The 22,441-nt window shown below is 49.3% G+C and overlaps 1 protein-coding gene and 1 pseudogene across 2 annotated transcripts in view; both read right to left on the bottom strand.

Moving 5' to 3' along the window:
• Nucleotides 1-22,441, bottom strand: part of UBASH3A (ubiquitin associated and SH3 domain containing A) — a 39,932-nt gene that overhangs the window by 10,488 nt on the left and 7,003 nt on the right. For both annotated transcript variants that reach the window (XM_023745144.1, XM_023745145.1), the window contains exons 4-9: nucleotides 21,206-21,404; nucleotides 18,503-18,672; nucleotides 17,281-17,489; nucleotides 10,141-10,267; nucleotides 6,779-6,878; nucleotides 1,599-1,721 (exon numbers count right to left, since the gene is read on the bottom strand). In XM_023745144.1, coding sequence (XP_023600912.1) covers nucleotides 1,599-1,721; nucleotides 6,779-6,878; nucleotides 10,141-10,267; nucleotides 17,281-17,489; nucleotides 18,503-18,672; nucleotides 21,206-21,404 — 928 coding nt within the window. The remainder of the gene's footprint in view (nucleotides 1-1,598; nucleotides 1,722-6,778; nucleotides 6,879-10,140; nucleotides 10,268-17,280; nucleotides 17,490-18,502; nucleotides 18,673-21,205; nucleotides 21,405-22,441) is intronic.
• Nucleotides 2,978-3,451, bottom strand: LOC102432687 (annotated as a pseudogene).

The raw sequence follows: 22,441 nt of genomic DNA, 5'->3' as shown, positions 1-22,441 counted from the left end.
CGATCTACAGAACAGTGAGCCAACAAGTGGGTGCTTGTTCAGCTCCTGGTAGCTTGTTCTGAAGGGATGGAAACCTGAAGCTCCTGGAAGCACACTGTGAACCACACTTCCTCTTGCAGCGTCAGAGGGCCTCATCCTTGGTAAAGAAGGGGACCTCTTCAGTAGAAGCACTAGAGTCAGGAGGTTTTAGTGGACACTGTCATGGGCTGAATTGTGTCCCCCCAAATTCATATGTTGGAGTCCTAACCCCCAGTGCCTCAGAAGGTGGCTTTCTTTGGGGATGGGGTCTTTACATGGGTGATCAAGTTAAGAGGAGGTTATGAGGGCAGCTCTAATCCAACCTGATTGCTGTCCTTATAAAAAGGGGGAAATTGGACACAGAGACAGACACACATAGAGGGAGAAGATGGCCATCTACAAGCCAAGGAGCGAGCCTGGAGCAGGTCCTTCCCTCACAGCCTCAGAAGAAACAAACCTGCCCACACCGCGATCTCTCCAGAACTGTGAGACGATAAATTTCTGTCGATGAAGCCACTCGATCTGTGGTGCTTTGTTACGGCAGTCCCAGGACACGAATACAGAGGCTGACAATTGCCCGCATATCTACCCATTCACAGATACTCCCAAATACACACATGGAGACTGTGCAAACATCCAGGTGAGAATTTAGGCATGAAACACAGAGCTGCAAAGGTACTTTACAGAAAGGACACACATACCCACACACAGTGCACACAGACACACATACACACGTGGTATGTGCACACAGACACAGACCCACATACCATACACAGAAACACACACCTACACCACAGTGTGTGGCAGGCGAAGGAGCCCAGGCAGGGCTGTGGGGGGCAGGTCACACTAATCCGTGGGAGTCCCAACTGGGTCATATCCCTAACTCCATGTTAAGTGACCTCACATCAGTGATCCTGACACCAGCCTTGGTGAGAGCACACTATTTGCACTACTGAACTCGGCAAATGCTACAGAGCTGTCCTGCCTGCCCAGATGGCCAGGGACTAAATGTTTACATCACACCACGGGGGCTGGGGGGCAGGAACACCAGGTCCCAGTGAGTTGCTTCTGTTCACCAGCTGTGTGACTCGGGAAGCCCACGTGCCTTCCTGGGTCTAGACTTTGAGTTTCTTAATTCATAGAATGAAGACCAGATGAACTCAATGGCCTCTTTTAAAAAATCCATCATGTGGAACCAGAACCCCAGACATAAAACAAAAGCCCGAAGTGATGGATTTTGAAATAAAATCAAAGAGGGGATGTGTGTGTGTGTGTGTGTTTTTAAATGACACCCTTAGTGCACACAGTGGTCACTAATTTTTTTCCTTCCCTCGCCATTCTTTCCATACCTTTCATTCCTCCCGAATTCCCCAGCCATCTGTTCCTGAGTCAAATCGCTGAGCTTCCACTTACTAGCTGTGTGACCTTGGGTGTCTTACTTAACCTCTCTGTGCCCCAGCTTCCTCATCAGCAGAAGGGGGGATAATGCTACTACGGACCTCAAAGGGCACAATACTCATTAATGATAACCATTGCCATGATTATTGTTACTATTCCTAATAGAATGACCCCCAACATACCTGCCGTTCTGGACTGGAAAATTCCACAAGACGATAATGGCGGGTCGTTTTCAAAGCCTTTGATGCCATTGCTCCGCTGGGGCAGGCTGCAGGGGAAGTTCAGGTCTGGCCGGTAGTACTTCCCTAAAGCACAAATACGCACCAGACGTTTAGTTCCCTCGAGTTAGAGCCACGACACTCCCAAGATCAAGGCCCACGTGAGAAGCATGGTCAGCATTTAAACTGTTACCACTGTGTTTCTATCAAATGTGTTCTACAACGTGGATTCAATTCGAGGAGAAAATGCTGCTTTAACGTGCACACATTTCCTCAAATACAGGAAACTCAGGTTCCAGCCCCAGATCCCGAGACCCTCTCTGTCCTCTCCTGACCCTTCCTGAAGATTCGCTCAGACAATTTTCCTGATGAAGAGCCAAGTGTCTCCATGACTGATAGAGCTTAATTTGATAAGAATCTCAAGTTGGCATTAATTAATTAGTGAAATTTGACCATTCCCATAGCTTAAGTGTGTCATATTGCTGATGGGGACGGAATCCATATGGCCAGAGGTGCCCTTGCATTGTGCATTGTTCAGTCAATCACTTGAGGCGAGACTGGAATCTAGGGATTCCTTGGACTCCCTCCCCGACACCCCCCGTCCATGGTTCACTTAGACCTGAGCTTTAATCTGACGGTCAGGTGCAAATCCTGGCACCACCAGTTACTGGTTGTGTGATTAGAAGCAAATGACTTAATCTTCTTTATCAGTTAAAGGGCAGTGGTTCTCAACCTTGGCTGCACATTAGAATCACCTGGGAATCTTTTTAAAATCCTGATTTCTGGGCCTCATCCTCTGGAAATTCTGTTTCTTTGTTACTAATGTTGTGGCCCCACCCCATAACAAAGAAACAGAATTTCCTGAGGATGAGGCCCCGAAATCAGATTTTAAAAAGATTCCCAGGTGATTCTAATGTGCAGCCAAAGTTGAGAACCACTGGTTAAAGGGGGAATGTTTCGATGAATCATTGAGATAATGCTCAGAACCTGGCTCCCGTAAGAGGTCAGTAAGAGGTAGGTCTGATCTCATTGTCAAATTATCCGTCATCCTACAGAGGACACCACTCCACTCCAAGACCTCACCTTCTCCCAAGTCACCCCCAAACCTGGTGCACAGGGTTCTAGCAGCTCAGCTCCTTTCCTGCGACCCGTGTACACCACATGGCAGCGTCTGACTACCCCACACCAGCCCCCCTCAGCCTCCCAGTCCTTCGCCAATGCAGAGGCAGGCAGTGGCTAGTTTGCATGCCGTGATTTTAGTTTTCATGCATGATTTTCCTGAAAGCTCCCTCCCTGGAAATTCCATTGGCAGAAACTGTCTGAACCATCGACTTTAAAGGCCATTAAAAGTCTGTGCTTTTGTTGGCTACTCGAGAGCGATGAAGGGGGAGGGGGTAGCCCCGATGCCGGCCAGCTGTGCTTCCTGGCCTGTAGGTGATGGAGAAGTTGCCCAGGTAATGGCCAACCATCTCAGGCTTGATTTCCACCTGGTTGAAGGACTTGTGGTTGTACACGCCCACCTCGCTGCCCACCATCTCCCGCAGGATGATCATGTCCTGCAGGTGCACGTGCGTTTTCACCTCCGCAGGCTTCTCCATGGGCGGGGCCTCCTTCTGGGCAACACGCAGGGCTTCAGCAGCGAGTGCTCCTTGCTCCTTGCTCCTTGTTCTGCAGGCCCAGGCTCAGCCACCACAGTGCTGGGCACTGCACAGCTGCATCAGCTGCTCACAGGACCGGTCAAGTAGCTGACGGAGACCCACGCCACGGTACGTGAACTTGTGGAAGGTCCGCTTCTTCTTCTGCTCCACATCCCCCATCTTGTTGGTTCTTTGGAAAGGACCACCCACTCTTTTAAAAAAATTTATCTTTACTGTTGAAAGTATTGCAGGTTTCCTCCCCCGACCCTACTGACCTCCTCCACCCAGCTCCCTTCCCCTCCCCAGGCCTTCCCCGCACTATTGTCTGTCCATGGGCGATGCATATATGAATATAAGTTCATTGGTTAATCTCTTCCTGCCCCCTTCCCTCTGAAATACTTTAGTCTGTTCCATGCTTCAATGTCTCTGGATCTTTTTTGTTTATCAGTTTATTTTGTTCATTAGATTCCACATATAAGTGAGATCATGTGGTACTTGTCTTTCTCTGATTGGCTTATTTCACTTAGCATAATACTCTCCAGGCCCCTCATTGCTGTCTCAAAGGGTAAGACAGCCTTCTTCTTCTTCTTATTATTTTTATTTTTTACAGCTGCATAGTATTCCATTGTGTAGATGTACCACAGGTTTTTTTTCCTCCATTCATGTACTGATGGGCACTTGGCCTGTTTCCAGATCTTAGCTATTGTAAATTGTGCTGCTATGAACGTAGGAGTGCATATATTCTTTCTGATATTTTTTGTTTTCTTAGGATATATTCCTAGAAGTGGGATCACTTGGCAGTTCCATTTTTAGTTGAGAAAACTCCACACTGTTTCCCGTAGTGGTTATACTGGTCTGCATTCTCACCAGCAGTGCACTAGGGTTCCTTTTTCCCTACATCCTCCCCAGCACTGTTGGTTGTTGATTTATTGATGATAGCCATTCTGGCAGGTGTTAGGTGGTACCTTATTGTCGTTTTAATTTGCCTCTCTTTGATTAGGCATGTTGAACATTTTCCCATGTCTCTTGGCCTTTTGTATGTTCCTTCAGGTTTTCTGCCCATTTTTTAATTGGAGTGTTTGTCTTCCTTTTGTTGAGTTGTATGAGTACTTTATATATTTTGGAAATTAACCCCTTATCAGATGTATCATTGGCAAATATGTTCTCCCATACAGTGGGTTCCATTTTCATTTTGATGTTGGTTTCTTTTGCTGTGCAGAAGCTTTTTATTTTGATGTAGTCCCATTTGTTTATTTTTTCCTTTGCTTTTCTTGCCCTAGGCCAGTGGTCGGCAAACTCATTAGTCAACAGAGCCAAATATCAACAATACAATGATTGAAATTTCTTTTGAGAGCCAAATTTTTTAAACTTAAACTATATAGGTAGGTACATTGTTATTAACTTAATTAGGGTACTCCTAAGGCTTAGGAAGAGCCACACTCAAGGGGCCAAAGAGCCGCATGTGGCTCGCGAGCCGCAGTTTGCCGACCACGGCTAGGCGATGTATTGGTAAAAATTCTGCTCTGTGAGATGTCTGATATTTTGCTGCCTATGGTTTCTCCTAGGATTTTATGGTTTCACAACTTACAGTTAAGTCCTTTAGCCATTTTGAGTTTGTTTTTGTGTATGGTGTAAGTTGGTGATCTAGTTTCATTTTTTTGCATGTACCTGTCCAATGATCCCAACACTATTTATTAAAGAGACTGTCTTGACTCCATTGTATGCTCTTGCCTCCTTTGTCAAATATTAATTGAGCATAATGGCTTGGGTCGATTTCTGGGTTCTCTGTTTTATTCCATTGATCTGTGTGCCTGTTCTCGTGCCAGTACCAGGCTGTTTTGAGTAGTGTGGCTTTGTAGTTTAGCTTGATATCCGGTATTGTGATCCCGCCAACTTTGTTCTTCTTTATCAAATTGCTGCAGCTACTTGGGGTCTTTTTTGGTTCCATATACATTTTTGGAGTATTTGTTCTAGATCTGTGAAAGTGAAGGGCTTTATTAAATGCCAAAGTATTAGCTGTGTTTGCTCCTCTGTTTTCTTCAAAGAGAAGGCCCATCAGTTGTGTCATCTTCTCAAAGGCTTCTGGGATCCAAAAGATGTCAACCTGCTCCACTTAGGTTTTTTGCCTTCGGTGACACTTTGTGGTCACTGCTAGAGGCAGAGAGCAGAGCTCAGAAGACCAGGCCATGGGGCAAGGTTGGGTTCTGACGGAGTGGGGTCTACAGAATAGGGGGTGCTCTGGGCCAGCACCACTGGGAAGTCAGCGGCTCTATGAGGGGGTGAGTGCTTAGGCCAGAAGTGAGCAGAAATCAGGAGGAAAACTGGAATCAGAGGAGAGGCCAGCAGCACCCCCAAATGCCCTGTTGTCATTGATTAAACAGCGCAGTCAGTGAAGTGCAGATGAATTAGACTGTGAGCACTCACTTTATCAAGGGGTTCTTTATCCTGTATAAAGACCCACCAGGAGTTTCCTTTAAGCTGGTAATTTCAGTGCCTTAAAATATTTTCCCTAATAGGTGACTTGATCTTTTGTCTAGATGACCAAATACTCTTCCTCACATCCACCTATTGTCCTATTGTTTCTTTCCTGAGACTTGGTGTCTCTACTTGACCTTGTTTCGTAGAGACAACCACAGCACTACCTCTGTGGGCTCTTAGGGGTATATTCAGTCATGATGTCATCTGCTCAGAATTTTCCTGGTGTGTGCTGGTCATCTGCCAATGGTTTTCCCAATTCATTTCCTCCTTTCTTGGCCTGCTGGGCTCCTGGAGGGATCCCCAAAGGCCAGACTAGTCCAGCTTCTGTGAATGAATTTTATCACTGTGTTCATTCAATACCTTCATGTATGCAGTTAGCCTTGGCTTAGAAACTGTGGCTCTCCGTTAGGGGACAAACACTGATACAGATGTGGATCCTCAGTACGGAGATCAGCTTGTGGGTATGTTGTATTTCCAAGCACTGTTTGTAGTCTTGGCATCCAGAGGGGTACAGTTGGGGTGAGCAAGAGACACGTTCAAAAATATGTCCTTTGGTTGAGAAAGATAGACAAACATGGTAGGGAAATGACCACCGCAGTGAAGATCAGCTGGGAGAGATATGGCAAGTTGATTGTGAGATAGGGTACGTGCTGGCACCTGAGGGTTCAGAGACCACAGGTCAGGGTGACTTGCTTAGAAGTCAGGGCTGCACTCACTAACCAAATACTGTGCGTGCTGCGGGAGTAGGCGGACTGGCCATGTGTCACATCAGTGGACTTGCTTACTATTGAAGCCATTCCTCCATCTTCCACAACGCATTTGACCTAAGAGACTCATAGACAATGCACACTCTCAAATGCTTCCATGTAACCCCTACAGGGAAGATGTAGCATGCATCCATTCCCTGTGTCCAGTTATACGGGGTCGTTCTAAAGAACCTGGGGAATCTAGCTCAGAAACCCGGGAAGCGGTCTCAGTTGTTAGATTCATCTTGTTTCTGTGGTTAGAGGCCGCCCAGCCTTTACCCACCGTCAGGAGTGGAGCACTGCTGCAGCCACGACTTCCCGAAGATTTGGTCCACTCTCTCCCCGTGGCGCACCACCAGCACGCTTCTCCTCACGATGGCGGCCTGCGATGGAGGAAGGGGAGAAAAGTTGGGGTAAGCAACAGACATGCTAAAAAATATGTCCATCCGTTGAATAGCATAGCCAAACATTGTTAAAACGTGCAATTCAACATCTGCATTAAAAAACTTCTTCAAAAACAGAAGTTGTCCAACAGCTGGCCTGGGAATGGGTGCCTTCCTTCCTTGGTCCATAGCTACGTCCCATTTTACCACCGTCATCACGGTGAAAGAGGACTAGGAATTGCAGGTTCCAATGTCTTTAATTTCTTGCACCTTTTTATCTCCTGAGCATTATCACATTACAAAGGAAATGAAAAGAAACAAAATGCCCAAATCATAGCACATTAACTTCTCTACTCTTTGGCTCTTCCAAGTCCTTATCCCTTGTCTTAGTCCATTCCAGCCGCTCTAACAGAACACCACACACGGGTGGCTTATAAGCAACAGACATTTATTTCTCCCAGTTCCAGAGGCGGGAAGTGCCAGAGGCTGGTCAGGGTGCCAGCGTGGTTGGGTGAGGGTCCTCTGCTTAGTTGCAGACTTCTCTCTGTGTCCTCACGTGGTGGAAGGGGCAAGGGAGCTATTGCACTAATCCCACTCACGAGGGCTCCACCCTCAGGACGGAAGCACCTCCCAAAGGCCCCACCTGTTAATACCATCACCCCGGGGCCTAGGGACAAGGCAAAGCAAGTGCCATGATCGTCTCTTACTGGAGTGCGCAGCTGTTGGTTCTGGATGCCAACACCCACCTCCTAGGGCGGAGCTCCAGGTGGAAAGCTGTCTTGCAAATTTGCATATGGTGGCTCAGGGCTTGCCTATACTGATACCAGGATGCCTCTCCCCTCCAAGAATGAATATGAAAATATCCTGTCCCATTCCCTCGTCTCTACTTGAGCTGCAAGTAGTTTGCAAGGCACACAGGTGCTCCTGGCTGCTGTCTGCTTACTGACCATCTCAGAGTACTCTCAGTGCGTTGGGATGAGGGTTTGAATTCTGGGCATTTTCATCCCTAGAAAATCCTGGAGCACTTTGACTTTGAAAAGCAGAGCTTGGCAATAAGAATATTTAGATACAGTGAAAGGTCCGTGGGGAATGGAATGACCGAGCTCTGGGGTCCACAGAACAACACGGTTGCACTGACTCTTTAGTCATGAGGTGCGGTATGTGTGTCCCGTGGCTGCTGCAACCAAGTGCTACCAACTGGGTGGCTTTAAACAAAGTAAATGTATTCCCTCATAGTTCTGGGTAATGGAACTTTGAAATCAGGGTGTCTGTGAGGCCGTGCTCCCTCAGAGGTTATAGGGGAGGGCTCTTCCTGCCTCCTCCAGGTCCTGGTGGCGCCAGCAAGTCATGGCTTGTGGCCATATTACTCCAATATCTGCCTTGTGCTCATGTGGCCTCTTCCCTGTGTGTCTGTGTCTTTTCCTCTTGTGCAAATCAAATTTGCTCTGTTTTCCTCTCATAAGGACAGTTGTGATTAGATTTAGGGCCCCTGGGATAATCCAGAATATTCTCCCCATCAAGACCCCTCACTCAGTCCCATATGCAAAGGCCCTTTTTCCTTATAAAGTAACATTCACAGTCCCAGGGATTAGGAACTCCTATCATTGAGGACATTGTTCAGCCACTACATGTCCATTTTGCCAAACTTGATGCCACAGTTTTCTTTTCTTGCTATTTGGAGGGGGCACACGCTGACCAGGTGAGAGTGTTCATAACTCAGGAGGCGCGTGTTAGGTTTTCATGCATTTAAAGCACCAGTGAGTTCAGACACAGGCCGAGAGATAGTTAGCATAAGTCTTTCATTCCAGCTTCTCCCTGCCCATCAATCTGGAAAGGGGGTCCAGTCTTGGGGAGCCCCCTGGTTTATGTCTGCTCTCACACTCTCCACCTCATGAGTCCAGGCTCCACTGCACCTTCCAGAGCCTGGGCAGTTTGGGGGTGGGAGCCCCGTTTTTGTCTCTGTGGCTGGCAGGTCTCTAGCTGCCGTCAGCGGCTCCTCTGCCCTGGTCCATTCTCTCTAACTGGAGACCTGGCTAACAGCGATGCCGGGCTGCCTCCCCAGCGTCCAGCGTTTTGTGCTCAGCTTTTGTCTGAACTGAGCCCACCCCAGCCTGGAGGCAGCCTCCGGGGGACTGACGGGTTCTTGGGGATGGAGTTTTGGATTGAGGGTGATTCGGTCGGGAGTCTTGATCAGGGCCCTTATTAGGTCATTCCATGGTGTATCCAATGAGATTTATGGGCCAGGCCTGAGCCAGGCTCTGGGACACAGGATGAGCCAGATGCCGTGGCCCTGCCCTTTGGGCAGGAACGTCTATCAGCCCCAGGGCCTGGCCTGCAGTGGACAAGGGACATCCCGTCTCATGTAATTCTTGAAACAGCCCAATGTGGGGGGCGTTTAGGTGTCTGCACTCCCACAAGCTTCCCAGCCTCTGCAGGCCTCGGTCTTCAGATCTGTAAATTGGGGACAGAGTGGGACTAATGCCACCTGTGCTGGTTGGGGTGGTGGTGGCTGGAATGAAAGCCTAAAGTAATGGGTGTGACACAGAGTGGGGACCTGGAGGGACTGCTCACTCATGCCACAGAGGCATTTGTACTGGAGAGGAACCGGCCAGGGGCCAGCTGCAGGTGCTGCCCCGCCCCTGGGTTCCCCGTAAGGGAAGGCTGGGGCTCTATCCAGAGGGATGCTGCCTGCTCCTTGGGGACCCTGCCCGTGGCCTTCACCCCGATGCTCCCCATGCAGGTGGTGGGCTCAGATGCCCTTGCTGTGCCCCTGACCCAGGTCCTGAGGCTGCCCTGAGCCTCCTTACCTCCCCCAGCCTGACTTGCAAGCTCAGAAGCTCCATCTTTCAGGGGCCCAGAGGGAGGGGACTTCATCAGGGTCACCCAGCTTGTAATGAGAGAATCGGGTGAGAGCCTGGATTCCAGGCAGGGCTGTGCCCCTGTCCCTTCCCTGCCCTGTGTCCTAGCGTCTTGATGAGTTACAGCCATGTGCTCCCTGTTCTTGCAGACTCAGCAGGCCTCTCTGGAGCGCAGGCCGGTTCACAGCTGTTTGGGGGGGGCGGGGTTCACCCTGTGCCGAGGTGACAGAGCAGCGAGGTGCCTCAGCCCTGAAGGGGAGGACCTCCTGCCACCCCCACCCTGTCTGTTCTTTACTCCAGGAATCAGGGGGGTATGTGTCTATAGAACAAAAGCCGCACCCGTGAGGCTGTGTCTACTCAGAGTTAATACAAAGGGCCCCACTTTACAAAAAGGGCTCCCTCACCTGTAGGGCCTGCAGGCTGCCGGCACTCCTTGGCCGTGGCGGGGGAAGGAGCTCCCCATTCCGCCTGCTGTTGGCTTCACCGTCCTTTCTGGGGTTCGGGTCCAGGGCCAGACTGAAGGTGTATGTCCTGTGGGAGAGGAAATGAGGTGCTGCGTCAGGATGACGTGGGAAGCACTGGTCTTGCACGTACACGTCCAGACAGAAGGTCACGGTGGGGACGAGCGAAACGATGAGGTCAAAGAGCTCAGTGCTCAGCACGGAAAAGATCCCGAGTCAATGGTGGCCGTTTGTCACCATCTCGCCGCCTTGTCACCAAATCCGTAAGTTGAAGTCCTGAATCTTTGGGACCTCAGAATACGACAATATTTGGAGATAGGGCATCTTTAAAGAGGTAATTAAGGTAAAATGAGGTCACTAGGGTGGGCCTTATAAGGAGAGGAGACTAGGACATAGACACACACAGAGGGACAACCATGTGAGGACACAGGGAGAAGACAGCCATCTGCTTGCCAAGGAGAGAGGCCTCAGGAGAAACCAGCCCCACAGACACCTTGATCTTGGACTTCCAGCCTCAAGATTGTGAAAGAATAGTTTCTACTATTTATCCGCCCAGCCTGTGGTACCTTGTTACAGCAGCCAGAGCAGACTAGACTGTACAACAATCTCCTAGAGTCACCCTCTGTAGTAGCCAGAGGTGTAAAGGTCGGCGTGGTTGGGATGCAGGAATGAATGAACAGTGAACACACTGGGTTTGATTCTAGTCAAGGGCACAAACCTTAGTTGCAGGCTTGGTTGCAATCCAGGCACCTGTGCAGGCAACCAATCGATGTGTCTCTCTCACATTGAAGTGTCTTTCTCTCTGTCTCTCTCCCTCCATCCACTCTCTCTCTAAAAACAAAAAAATCAATGGAAAAATATCTTTTGGTGAGGATTAACAAAAATAGATACATAAATAAAATGTTTTAAAAAAAGGGAGACAGATCTAAATGTCTCTTTAAGACCTCTTCCATCCCTTATGTGCTTTCAAAGCTCTCCCCAGAGAGTCCAGAAATCAGAAATACACTTATTTAAACTGCTTTCCATTTTTAAATAATTTACTTTTTCTGTTTAATTCTTAGCTTTGCCAGGAATTGATTTCAGTGTATGACGTGAAGTCATGTAAAATACCATTTATTTTACACCCATTTTTTTCCCTACTTCTTTTCTTTAAATATGTTTTTAAAATTGATTTTTAGAGAGAGAGGAAGGGAGAGAGATAGAGAAACATCAATGAGAGAGAAACTTCATAGATCAGCTGCCTCCTGCACACCCTCTACTGGGGATCGAGCCCACAACCCGGGCATGTGCCCTGACCGAGAATTGAACTGGTGACCTGTTGGTTCCTGGGTCGATGTCAAACCACTGAGCCACACTGGCCAGGCTATTTCCCTGTTTCTGATGTAGCTATTATATGTGAACTTCTCAATATCCCGCGTGTACTGCTCTGTTAGCTATTCTGTCTCACCGATCTGTGTTTTCTTTTTCCCTCCAGCCAAAACCATATTATAGATTTGTCATACATTTTTAACATCTGGTAGGGTAACTACTCTGACTGTTCTTATTTTTCCAAGTTTTCTCAGCGTATTTCTCCTGTTTATTCTTCCAGATAAACTTTTCAGCTATTCACGGAAGTTCCAGAAAACAATGCCACTGGGATTTTTCCTGGGATTTTTTAAAACCTGGAAATGACTCCAGGAGGCATGACTATGTTCACATGATTCATTCTTTTAAATCACGAATGTGGTGTGTTTCTAATTATCGGCCCATTTGTTGAGTTTGCATTTCTCTTATAGAGGCCTCAGGGCCCCAAGTTCTCATTAAACCACTAGCTCCCGAGCCCCCATCCTAAGACCCTGAGGAGGAACAGAGCCGGGAGCATCTCAGGGGCACCTGTCCTGCGTCTCAACCATCCAGCGGCTCAGGTCGCCTGCTTCCACCACCATGGGCCACATGCCTTGGGCCATTCATCATCCTCACGGTGTTTTGCTTTAGTCAATGCATTTCTTACATTGTCTGCAACTTGTACCTTCTCTTTCCATGACGTTGCCTGTCCTGTCTTGAGCTGTAAACTCCTATGGGTGGTAACCAGGTCGAATAGACTCAGCGTGTTCATATGAAATGTGAGCTTTAGCTGAGCATAGGCCCAGAACACCGATAGTATAGTCGAACCATTGACATTTCCCACTTCAAATGCACACGCTCTCAGTAGCGAAAGCGCTATTCATAGTCTCGTACTGACACAGGAAATGTTGGCTGGTTTCCTCTTCCTGCAGGCGAGGGGGGCACACCCGCACCCCGCGTGTGGCTCACTGTGTAGACAGCAGTCTCGTTATCTATAAATAACATCCGTGCAATTTACAGTTAGAGACAAAATTGACTTGTTTTTGCTAGTATTTCCAGTGCAACACAATCAAAATGACCATGGGATTGGCAACGAGAGGAGAAAGGACCTCACATTTGAATATTTTTGTTTTTTTCTTTAACTTAAAAGAAACACCTACTGGTTAACTTATACCATAGATGTGTTTAAATTCTCCCTGGCTTTTAAAAGGGGTTGTGTGGATAAGGTCCCTGATTAGTTGCTAAAGCCACCATAACAAGGTACCGCAGACTGGGTGGCTAAGCAACAGAAATTTATTCTCTCACAGTCTGGAGGCTGAACGTCCCAGATCCAGGTGTTGGCAGGGTTGGTTCCTCCTGAGGCCTCTCTCCTTGGCTAGTAGATGGCCGACTTCTCCTAAGCCCTCATGTGGTCCTCCTCTGGGTGTCTGTGTCCTGATCTCCTCTGCTTATAGAACACCAATCAGATTGCATTGGTCCCACTCTAACAGCCTCATTTTAACCAAATCTCTTCCTGAAAGACCTCACCTCCAAGCACAGTCACGTCTTGGGGTGCCAGGAGTCAGGGTTTTCACCATATGAGTTTTGGGCAGACACAGTTCAGCCCAGAACAATACCATCATTCCATCGGAGCTGCTTGCTACCAGCTCACACTGTGGTTTTGCAAAGTTACAGGCTCAGTGTTGGACACCTCCTCTTGGCTAGAACGTGACTAAATGTTCTCTAAGCCCTACTCCCCGGGCCTCTCTGCTCTTGGTTCTACGATATGCTACGTGCACTGTTCTGTGTGGAGGGTTGAAAACTGCTGCGATTCAAGACTAAGGTCCTCCACCACCTCTGATTCTTTTCTTCACAGTAACAGATAAACATTGTCATGTGAATTGTTGTCAAGGAAATCCAGGCTACTGGAACCATGAGTGTATAGGCTGAGGTTGTTGTACTGGTGAGGGGTGCCTGATGTTTTAGTTGCCAAGCGATGAACATCGTAGCTGCAGACTCACACCTGGAAGTGTGTCCCTGAAGGACTCCTCCCGCATCTGCTCCCAGGTGCTGTAAGGCCGGCAGTTCTTGCTGACTGGGTTGCACAAGCCGACCAGTGCAGGGGCCGAGGGTGAGCCCTGCAGTTGATGCTGTAGGGGTATCTACATCTGCCCGCAGCTAAGCTGGCCTCTGGACAGTGCCATCTGACCACAAGCCCACTACTCAAAGCTTTTTTTTTTAAAGCAGTTTTAAAAGGCTTGGCCAGGACCCCGAGTCTGACAGCACACTGGCTATCTGCCATTCTGGCCAAGAATCATGTCACAGCTTGTCTCACTGCTCCTCCAGGGAGGACGGGCTGCTTCTAAAAAACAGCCAAGCAGACGCCCCACAGCCTAGTCTAGTACTTACTTTTCTCTCCTTTTGTTGCAGTTTTCATTAATACTTACTAATTCCTAAGGGAAATTTGTCTCTGAGGAGAACAGTCCCAGAAATGTCAGGCTTAAAGGCTGGAATGATTATTTTGGTGCCTGACATTAATTATGAAGTAAAAAATGTTATAGCCACAAGCTTATCTGCTACAGGGTCTTCTAGAAACATCCAGGTGGCCAATTGCCTGGCGACAGTGAAACTCTCTGGTCTTGAGCAGAGAGAAGGACTAGTTGAAGGACAGGGGCTTCAGGGAGCCCCACGACCCCCGGAACTCAGTCTCCTGGAACTGGCATCTCCTCTCCTGCTGGAATAGTGTATTGGAACAGATGAGGAGTTGGTACTAAGAGGAAGCAAGTGCTTCCTTAACTATGTGACATCATCCAGCCTCTCTACCCCCTGGGTCCGAGGGTGCTCTGCCCTCCAGAGGGAGGGAGGGAGGTATTTGATGACCCCTGCAGTCCCTGGTGGCACCACCATCCTGTGATTTTGTGGTGGCCCGTGGGATCCATGACCCTGTCTACACCTGCCAAATTGTGCTTCTCCCGAGCAACTGGTCTACCCGCCTGTGGGATGGCTGTGGTCATTGGTAGAAGCCACAGCCCTGCTCCCATTGGGTGTGGGAGAGCTTGGAGCCGGGACCTCAAGGCATGCACCTGGGGCACAAACCTCAACCCTGGATCTTCTGACTTCTCTCCCTCTGACCCAATTTCCTTATAATCTTTACTTTTAAAATGGATTAAATTCTACTTTGAATAAGTAATACATTTATAGGGTTCAAATTGTAAAAATTAAGGAATGGTTCTAGAAAGTCTTCCTCCCATTCCTGTTCCATCCTCCCAGCTTCAACCCCCACCCCTCACTGGTACCTCTGTTAGAAGTTTCTAGAGATTCTCCTTTCCAGGGAACTTTGAGACAGAGACTTGCCTAAAATACATATCATGCATGTATATGCATAGCCAAGTATGTTTAACTTCATCCTTTCTCCACAAATGGTACTATACACACTTTTTTTCAACTTACCTAGGATTACATAAAATACTTCCTCATGACCATTTCAAAAAATTGCAACTATTGTATTGTGTGGATGTAGCCCAGTTTAGCTCACTGGCTTATTTTTAAATTTAGTTATCTCTTCCATAGGCAGTTTAGGTCTTGGTTGAAAGCATACACACACCTTTTCCCAGTTATCCACTCAAATGCCATCTAGGTGCTGCTGTGAAGGGAATTTGCAGATGTGATTAAAGTCCTTAATCAGTTGATTTCAAGTTAATCAAAAGGGGGAGTGTCCTGACTGGGCTTGACTCATTCAGTTGGAAGGTCTTTAAAAAAGGCTTAGGGCTTCCCTGAGCTCAGAGATTCCAGTAGCAGCTGTGTCTGCAACTGCTCATCCGCCTGCCCTTGCATGATATGTATTTATATGCAAGTTTACTGGATTGTCACACCTAGACCACCAGCTTTCGCTTGCCCATGGTTTCCAGGCAGCTGTGGGCTCCTTCCCGTCCCTCTTGCCTGCTCTTGCTTGGCCAGTCCCAACAATTGCACAAGGAAATTCCCTGTAATAAATCCATATATGTACATGTACATACATGTGTGCAATGTATGTATATGTTATAATACAAATAATACAAGTAATATAACAAAATATAAATTATATTATAAATAATTAAATATTACCTATAGATTATATATATATATATCTATATATATTTATACATACACAGGGTGGGGCAAAAGTAGGTTTACCGTATAGAAAATAATACAATAATCAATCAATAATAATCCAAGAATAAACTCTTGTTTTGCATACTCACAACTGTAAACCAACTTCAGCTCCACCTTATATAATATAAAAATTACCGTTAAACCATAATAGAAATATGGATGTTAAAGGTGTTGCTGGTGAAGACTCAGAAGGAGTGAGACACACATTATAGGAAACTGAAGGAAGGGGTGTCCTTATTATGTAGTGGAAAAAAGTTTAGTGAAATTGTCTGTGGAAAGCAGAACTTGTAAGTGAGGAAGTTGGTTATGTGGCTAAGGACACGTGCATGCAGTGTGTTAAAGGTGTGAAGAGAGAGAGAAATTGAGGGAAGAATCTATCTATCTATATCTATATCTATATATCTATCTATATCTATTATGCAAATTAGGCTGGGACACTGTAACGGGTCATGACCAGACAGGAGGAGGTTGTGCCCACAGGTGAGGCCGGAGCAGAGACGGAGACAGAGACAGACACAGGGGGGCCTGCCTGAGCTGGCGCAGCGGCTCAGGGGGGCCTGCCTGAGCTGGCGCAGCGGCTCCGGTGGCCTGGAGCAGACACAGGCAGGGGGGTAGGGGGGGCCTGGGGTCCGGCCCAACTCCTGCGGTGGCCCACAGGGTGCCTCCTCGCATGGTGGGAGGCGGGGCGCCTCCTCATGCGATTTCAATCGTGCTCTGGGCCTCTGGTTGTTAAATAAGAGGAACCAGTACTTGGTGATGGTGAAAATCCTCAGACTCTTCAGGTCATGTTAAAGATGCTAAAATTAAGAAATTCCAGCCCCGCCAGTGTGGCTCAGGGGTTGAGTGTAAACCCATGAACCAGGAAGTCACAGTTTGATTTCTGTTCAGGGCACATGCCTGGGTTGCTGGCTTGGTTACCGGTAGGGGGCGTGTGGGAGGCAGCTGATCAATGATTCTCTCTCATCATGGATGTTTCTCTCTCTCCCTTCCTTACTCTGAAATCAATAAAAACATAAAAAATAAATTCCAGCTGAAGTCACGAGGAGTGACTGACATTAATTGTGAAGTAACTACTCTAAGGAAATGAATTCTGTCAACAACCATGTGAGCCTCAGATAACCCACCCGCCCCAGCCAAACCTGACTGCAGCCTTGGGGGCCTCTGAGCTAAGCCATGTCCAGACTCCTGACCCATGGAAACTGTGGGATAATACATGGAGGTGGTTTAGCTGTTAAGGACATGATCACACAGCAATAGGAAACCAATAATGTACCGTAGGACCCTACAGTCTATCCATTGGATGGAAGGATAAGTAAAACCAAGCACAGGACCTCTGATGGTAATTTATATCCATAAGAAGGAAGTGGTATTGTGCAGTCTTTTGGGAGTACGGTCTTAGAAGCCATTAGAGCAATCCATGTTTTCTGAACGTTATCAGCAGAAAACCACGAGTCAGCCAGGACACTTACCGTATCCCTGCAGGGAGAACGTTGCTGGCACGGAGAAGGCAATTTTTACCAACGATGGAATGGTCGGGAAGCATGCCAACACTTTGCCCACTGTTTTCAGGGGGACGCTCTCGGGCACTAACTCAGAGACCGTTGGGCTGCCGCTAGAGGCGACGCTCACCTGTGCTTCACCCAGGTGTCACACTCGCTGGCTCGCTCCGTGTAGTTCTCCGGCAGGAAGCCCCGGCAGCCGGTCCGCTGCGAGATCCCGATCGCCCAGCCCTCGCTGGCTTCCTCCTGCTGAGTGGGGTCCACGAAGATGTACTCGCCAGGACTTAGTGTCAGCTCGTCCACGTTCTGGGGCTTGTACTGAAACAGGGCCCGCAGGGTCTGGGAGAGAGGCAAAGGTGGTCACATCTCCTGCGAGGACGTGTGCTGGGAAGGATGACTGTAGGAGGCTCACTACTCTGGCTTTCAGGCTGCCTGGGGGGCTGTGTCTCCAAGACACTCCCCAAGCCTTTGTCTGATGACAGTGCAGAATATAACAAAACACAGCATAGAATTCTTTGGATAGATTTAGAAATGAATGTTGGTGTCTATCATCTGCCTATGCATGTATGCATTTATCTATCTATCATCGATCTATCATCCATCATCTCTCTACCATGTCTGTCATCTCTCTATCTGACCATCTTTCCATCATTCATCTATCATCTATCATCTACCTACCTACCTACCTACCTACCCACCTGCCCATCTATCTTTGTGCTTATATTTTATATGAAAGATCTCAAAGTATAATCAGACTTTTACGTCTACCTTCCTTGCTGTGAAGTTTTTTATAGCTTCTCTTACAACATGGAACGTGGTGGATTCATTCATACTTATTTTGTGCGTCTGTAAGGAGCACTGCATGGTTTCCATTTGAACGAATCAACTTAGTGAGAGAAAGTCTTTGCCCAAATCATTATCTAAATAAATTAATAAGCAACACAATATATTGATAAACCTTTGCAATCCTCTATTTTTAATGACCAGAAATGCTTCCATTTATTCCCCCCTCCCCCAAGTTGTGTGTCTGTAACTTATACAGGGCTGGGCAAAAGTGGTTTTACAGTTGTTTGTATGGAAAAATAATACAATAATTAATAAATAATATAAGAATAAACTGTTTTGTGTACTCATAACTGTAAACCTACGTTTGTCCCATCCTGTATATATAAAAGAATGCTAGTTGCAAATTGTACAAAAAGAGACATAGTTTTAGAGAAAGAATAGAAGGTTTTCCTTCTACTAAAATGCCTCCAGTGGAGGGCTGCTGGGGTCAGTGCTTGGTCGGAGGGGCCATTCATGCATTGGTTCCTGTGGGAGGACCCCGCCTGCCCGCCTGCCCGGCCGCTCACCTGGTAGTGCACAAAGCGCATGTCCCGCGAGTACAGCGCCGCGGTCCACTGGCAGCTGTGGCCGGGGTGCACGGCTCTGGCCAGCTGCTCCAGCGTCCTCTGGTGGTGGGGGTAGAACTTGTGGGCCAGCGTCAGGTGCAGCTGCTTGGTGCAAGGCTTCACGGTGCAGTCTGCAAAACCGGGTACACCCAGGGACGCCCGCCGTCAGCACTGCGCGGCCAGGATGGCTACTCGCCCAGGCTCAGCAGCCCAGGCCTGTATACGTGGCCTCCCTGCCTCCGCCCTGGAGCACCCTCGGCCGCCTTATGCCATCTCGTAGAGTTCACCTTTAGAGGAGGTAGTTGGGTACCTGCAGATTCTATAAGGACGTGTAAGAGAGGTGGGAGTAGAGATATGGATTTTAGGGGGTATTTGGGGCCTATCAGTTTGTAAGCGAGTTGCCCAAGCAGTTGGTTAACATGGACGGAGTAGACGCTTCCGACGCTTCCCTCCCTGTCATCAGGGTGTCATCAGCTGCTCACTCTCTGGGTCAATGACTGTTCAGCTGCAGAGTCTCAGGGAGAAAACACCAGAGGCAACGTGACTCTGTTAAACAGGACCGTCCCTCGGACACCGCTCACTGGCCCTGGTCCTCCTGGGGGTCTCTGCCCTCGGGGCCCAGCCCTCAGGTCCTCACTCAGGGCTGTCGGGCCAGCCAGGGTCTGATTTCAGCGACACCACAAGCACTTTATGTTCTGGGAGGTGGTGACCGATGGACGGACGGAGCAGTTCTGAGTTTGGTGTCAGGTGGCCCTGGCTTTAGACGCTTCTGCCCCTACTGGGGGACCACCTTAGCCTGCCTCAGCCTCCGTGGCAACAGCAACAGCACGAGGTTAGTGAGGGCTGCCTGCTGGGGCTGCTGTGGGAACCAGGCTCTCGGAGTCTCAGTAATGACCAGTTACAGCCGCCCCTCCCCCGGGCAGCACACACCAGCACACAGGCCTGTCTCCCCTGAAAAATGTCTAGGGTGCTGCGAGCACGTCCTGAAGCCCGGACGTGGCAGCCCCGCCCACGATGCACCCGCCTTTAGTGGCAAACGAGACACCGTGGAGGTGAGAAGCCTGAGACAGGAGAGTGAGTGGGTGTCGGGGAAATTCCTTCTCTCGGTGTCTCAGAGGTGGGGGCAGGGCCTCACCACGTGAGTCAGTGCGGCCTGAGAAAGACCCACCGCTCTCCGCATCGGGGCCATCAGTGAGTCACCCTGCTTCTGAATGGGCCCTTGTCTTTTCTTCTGTCTGTGCCCTGTGCCCATGGGGACGTTTCATTGGGGAGGGGCCCAAGAGACACCGGAGCTGGCCCCTCCTACGCCCTCAGGGTCAGGTGCAGGGCACAGGCAGCGGAAGGGCAGGGCAGAGGCTCCTTGGGGTCCAGTGATGGACATGAGGTCAAGGCCGATCTCTCAGGACGTGGCTGCTCAGCATGAAACCCGGCCCGTGGGGAGTGAGACAGAGCTGGACTCGAGGTCCAGTTCCACCACCCACTGGGTAGGAGACTGTTGGTTCCCTAGGGCTGTTCTCATCAATTGCCACACACTGGGTGGCTTACAACAGAAATGTGTTCCCGCAGATCTGAAGATAGAAGTCTCCACTCAAGGTGTTGGCAGGGCTCGCTCCCTCTGGGCCTCTAGGGGAGGGTCCTTCCGGCCTCTCGCAGCTCCTGGGGCCTCCAGTCCTCCTTGGCTGTGGCTGCGTCACTCAATCTCCGCTTCATCTTCCTGTGGCCTCCTCCTGGGTCTCCTCTCTTCTCACAAGGACACCGACACCAGTGATGGGATTTAGGGCCCATCCTACTCTGGTGTGACCTCATTTTAGCCAGTTATGTCTGCAAATACCCTGTTTCCAAATAGGGTCCTTTTCTGTGGTTGTGGGTAGACAGGGATTTTAGGGGACACTATTCAACCCATGACAGTGACAGACATACTACCCTTCAGAGCCTCAGTGCCTCCATTTGGGAAATGGGCCAGGAGACCCACTTTTTGGGGAGGTGTGAAGACTGGCATTTGGAGAAAAAGGAATTTTGTTGATTCTCAAAGAATCTTTCCCCAAGAAGTCAAGGAGAGAGGACTAAGCTCATGCCTAAAAATGAAAAGAAACCAGCTAGGACTTGTGTTTTACACACAGCACTGACTCGGTGAGGGTCGCTGCTCAAGGTGGGCACAGGGCTGGGAGAGACCCCTGTCCCCCTGTGTGCCCACCAGCCGACAATCCCTGTCTTTACAGAGCCCCACATGTTCACCTGGGACAGTTTCCTCAGCGGCTGGAATATGGCAAGTGTTTAGAAAACCATTTGAAATTGATGCAAACAAGGCTATTCCCACTTTGAGACAAGACACTGCTGGTTCTCAGAACCTGTTTGCGTTCCTGGTAAGGACACCTACTCCCTAGGGAGGAGCTGGTGAAATCGTTCAGCCTTGGCTTAAGGCCGTATCAGAGAAGTCACTTGGCAAGGGAGAGGGGGGAATGGGTATGGCCAGGGCAAGGGTGGGTGCACCCCTGATGCAGGCCCAGCCAGCTGTCCGACCATCGCTGTGCTAAGGATCAGCCTGCATGCTTCCTGTGTGGGATCCACCCACGGTGTCCAAGTGGGGAGAGCACAGCCCCCCACACAGAGGGGCCACTTTCTATTGACCCCGCCCAGTGTGTTCGACTGGCTGGGGCTGCCTACCTGCCAAGATAGCTGCTTCCGTGGCGAATGTCATGGCGAATTCCCGGATGACGTCCGCAGGGCTGTCATTCACGAAGAAGCCGAGGTAGCTGACGGAAGAATGGAGAACCAGAGGGACCGCCGGGGGGAAGGAGCCCAGCACCTTGTCTCCAGCTCTCTTTAGAGCCTCGTACAGACACTCCACCTTCTGGTCTTCACACTGCGGGAAGGGACAGCCATGTGTTCGCTCAGCTCTTGTTACCAGGCCACCATGTTAAACTGAAATAGAGGCCTTTCAAAGTGAGAGGCAACAGCATTGACTTGTGATCAAAGACAAGAACAGCTGTGTGGGAAGCACGGATTCAGGCAGAAGACAAAGACCAGGGTATATTGATGGGAAAGGGAAGTGGGGCAATTACATCCATAGAAGGAAGGCATTGCTGTTGGTGCAGATAAGCTACTATAGCGACGCTAATTCTAAACGATGTTTCTAACTTTCAGCCCAGGAGTCACCATAGCTGCTTTCTGGTTATCCCTGCGGACAGCCCTTTGGGAAACAAGGTTGCTCAGGCCCAGTCGAAGGTTGTTTTGCCTGTTCTAACATTCCGAGCTTTGAGGCATGAGATGTGCAGGGCATTTCTGGGATGGCAGCTCCGGCTCCATTTTAAAGCGGCTCCGTTATCATTTTTAAATTTTTAATAGATTTTTTATTGTTTACAGTATTACAGATGTCTCCCATTTTCCCCCCGTACCCCTTTCTGCCCAGCTCCTACTCCCCACCCCCCGCCCCACTGAGGTCTCCACCACCCTATTGTCCGTGTCCATGGGCTATGAATATCTTATCTAATAAAGAGGGAATATGCAGATTGACCATGCAGTAATGGTCAAGATGGCTGTGCCAACAGCGGAGGCAGGAATTCCATAACACAAGATGGCTGCACTCAAGTGGAGGCTGAGTTCCCATAAGGAGCCTTAATGAGCAATCAGCAGGGACTGAGGCTGTGTGCCACTGGGCCAGGGCAGGGGACCTGAGGCTGCGCCCCCCGCCTGGTTGGGCTTGACAAGGGACCTCAGGCCACACCCCCTGCCCTGGCGCTGGGCTGGGGGACCTGAGGCTGCACCCCCCCCCCCCCCCCTGTACCCCCTGCCTGGTGCCAGGGCAGGGGAACTGAGGCTATGCGCCCCGCCCAGGGGGGGGTGACAGGGGGGGGGCCCGCTGCCTTTGGATCTCTCCCAGGGGCGGAGCGGCCGGTTGGG

The sequence above is a fragment of the Myotis lucifugus genome, unplaced genomic scaffold, assembly GCF_000147115.1.
Source record: "Myotis lucifugus unplaced genomic scaffold, Myoluc2.0 scaffold_520, whole genome shotgun sequence".
Lineage (NCBI taxonomy): Eukaryota > Metazoa > Chordata > Mammalia > Chiroptera > Vespertilionidae > Myotis > Myotis lucifugus.
This window is presented reverse-complemented; position numbering and strand designations above follow the sequence as displayed.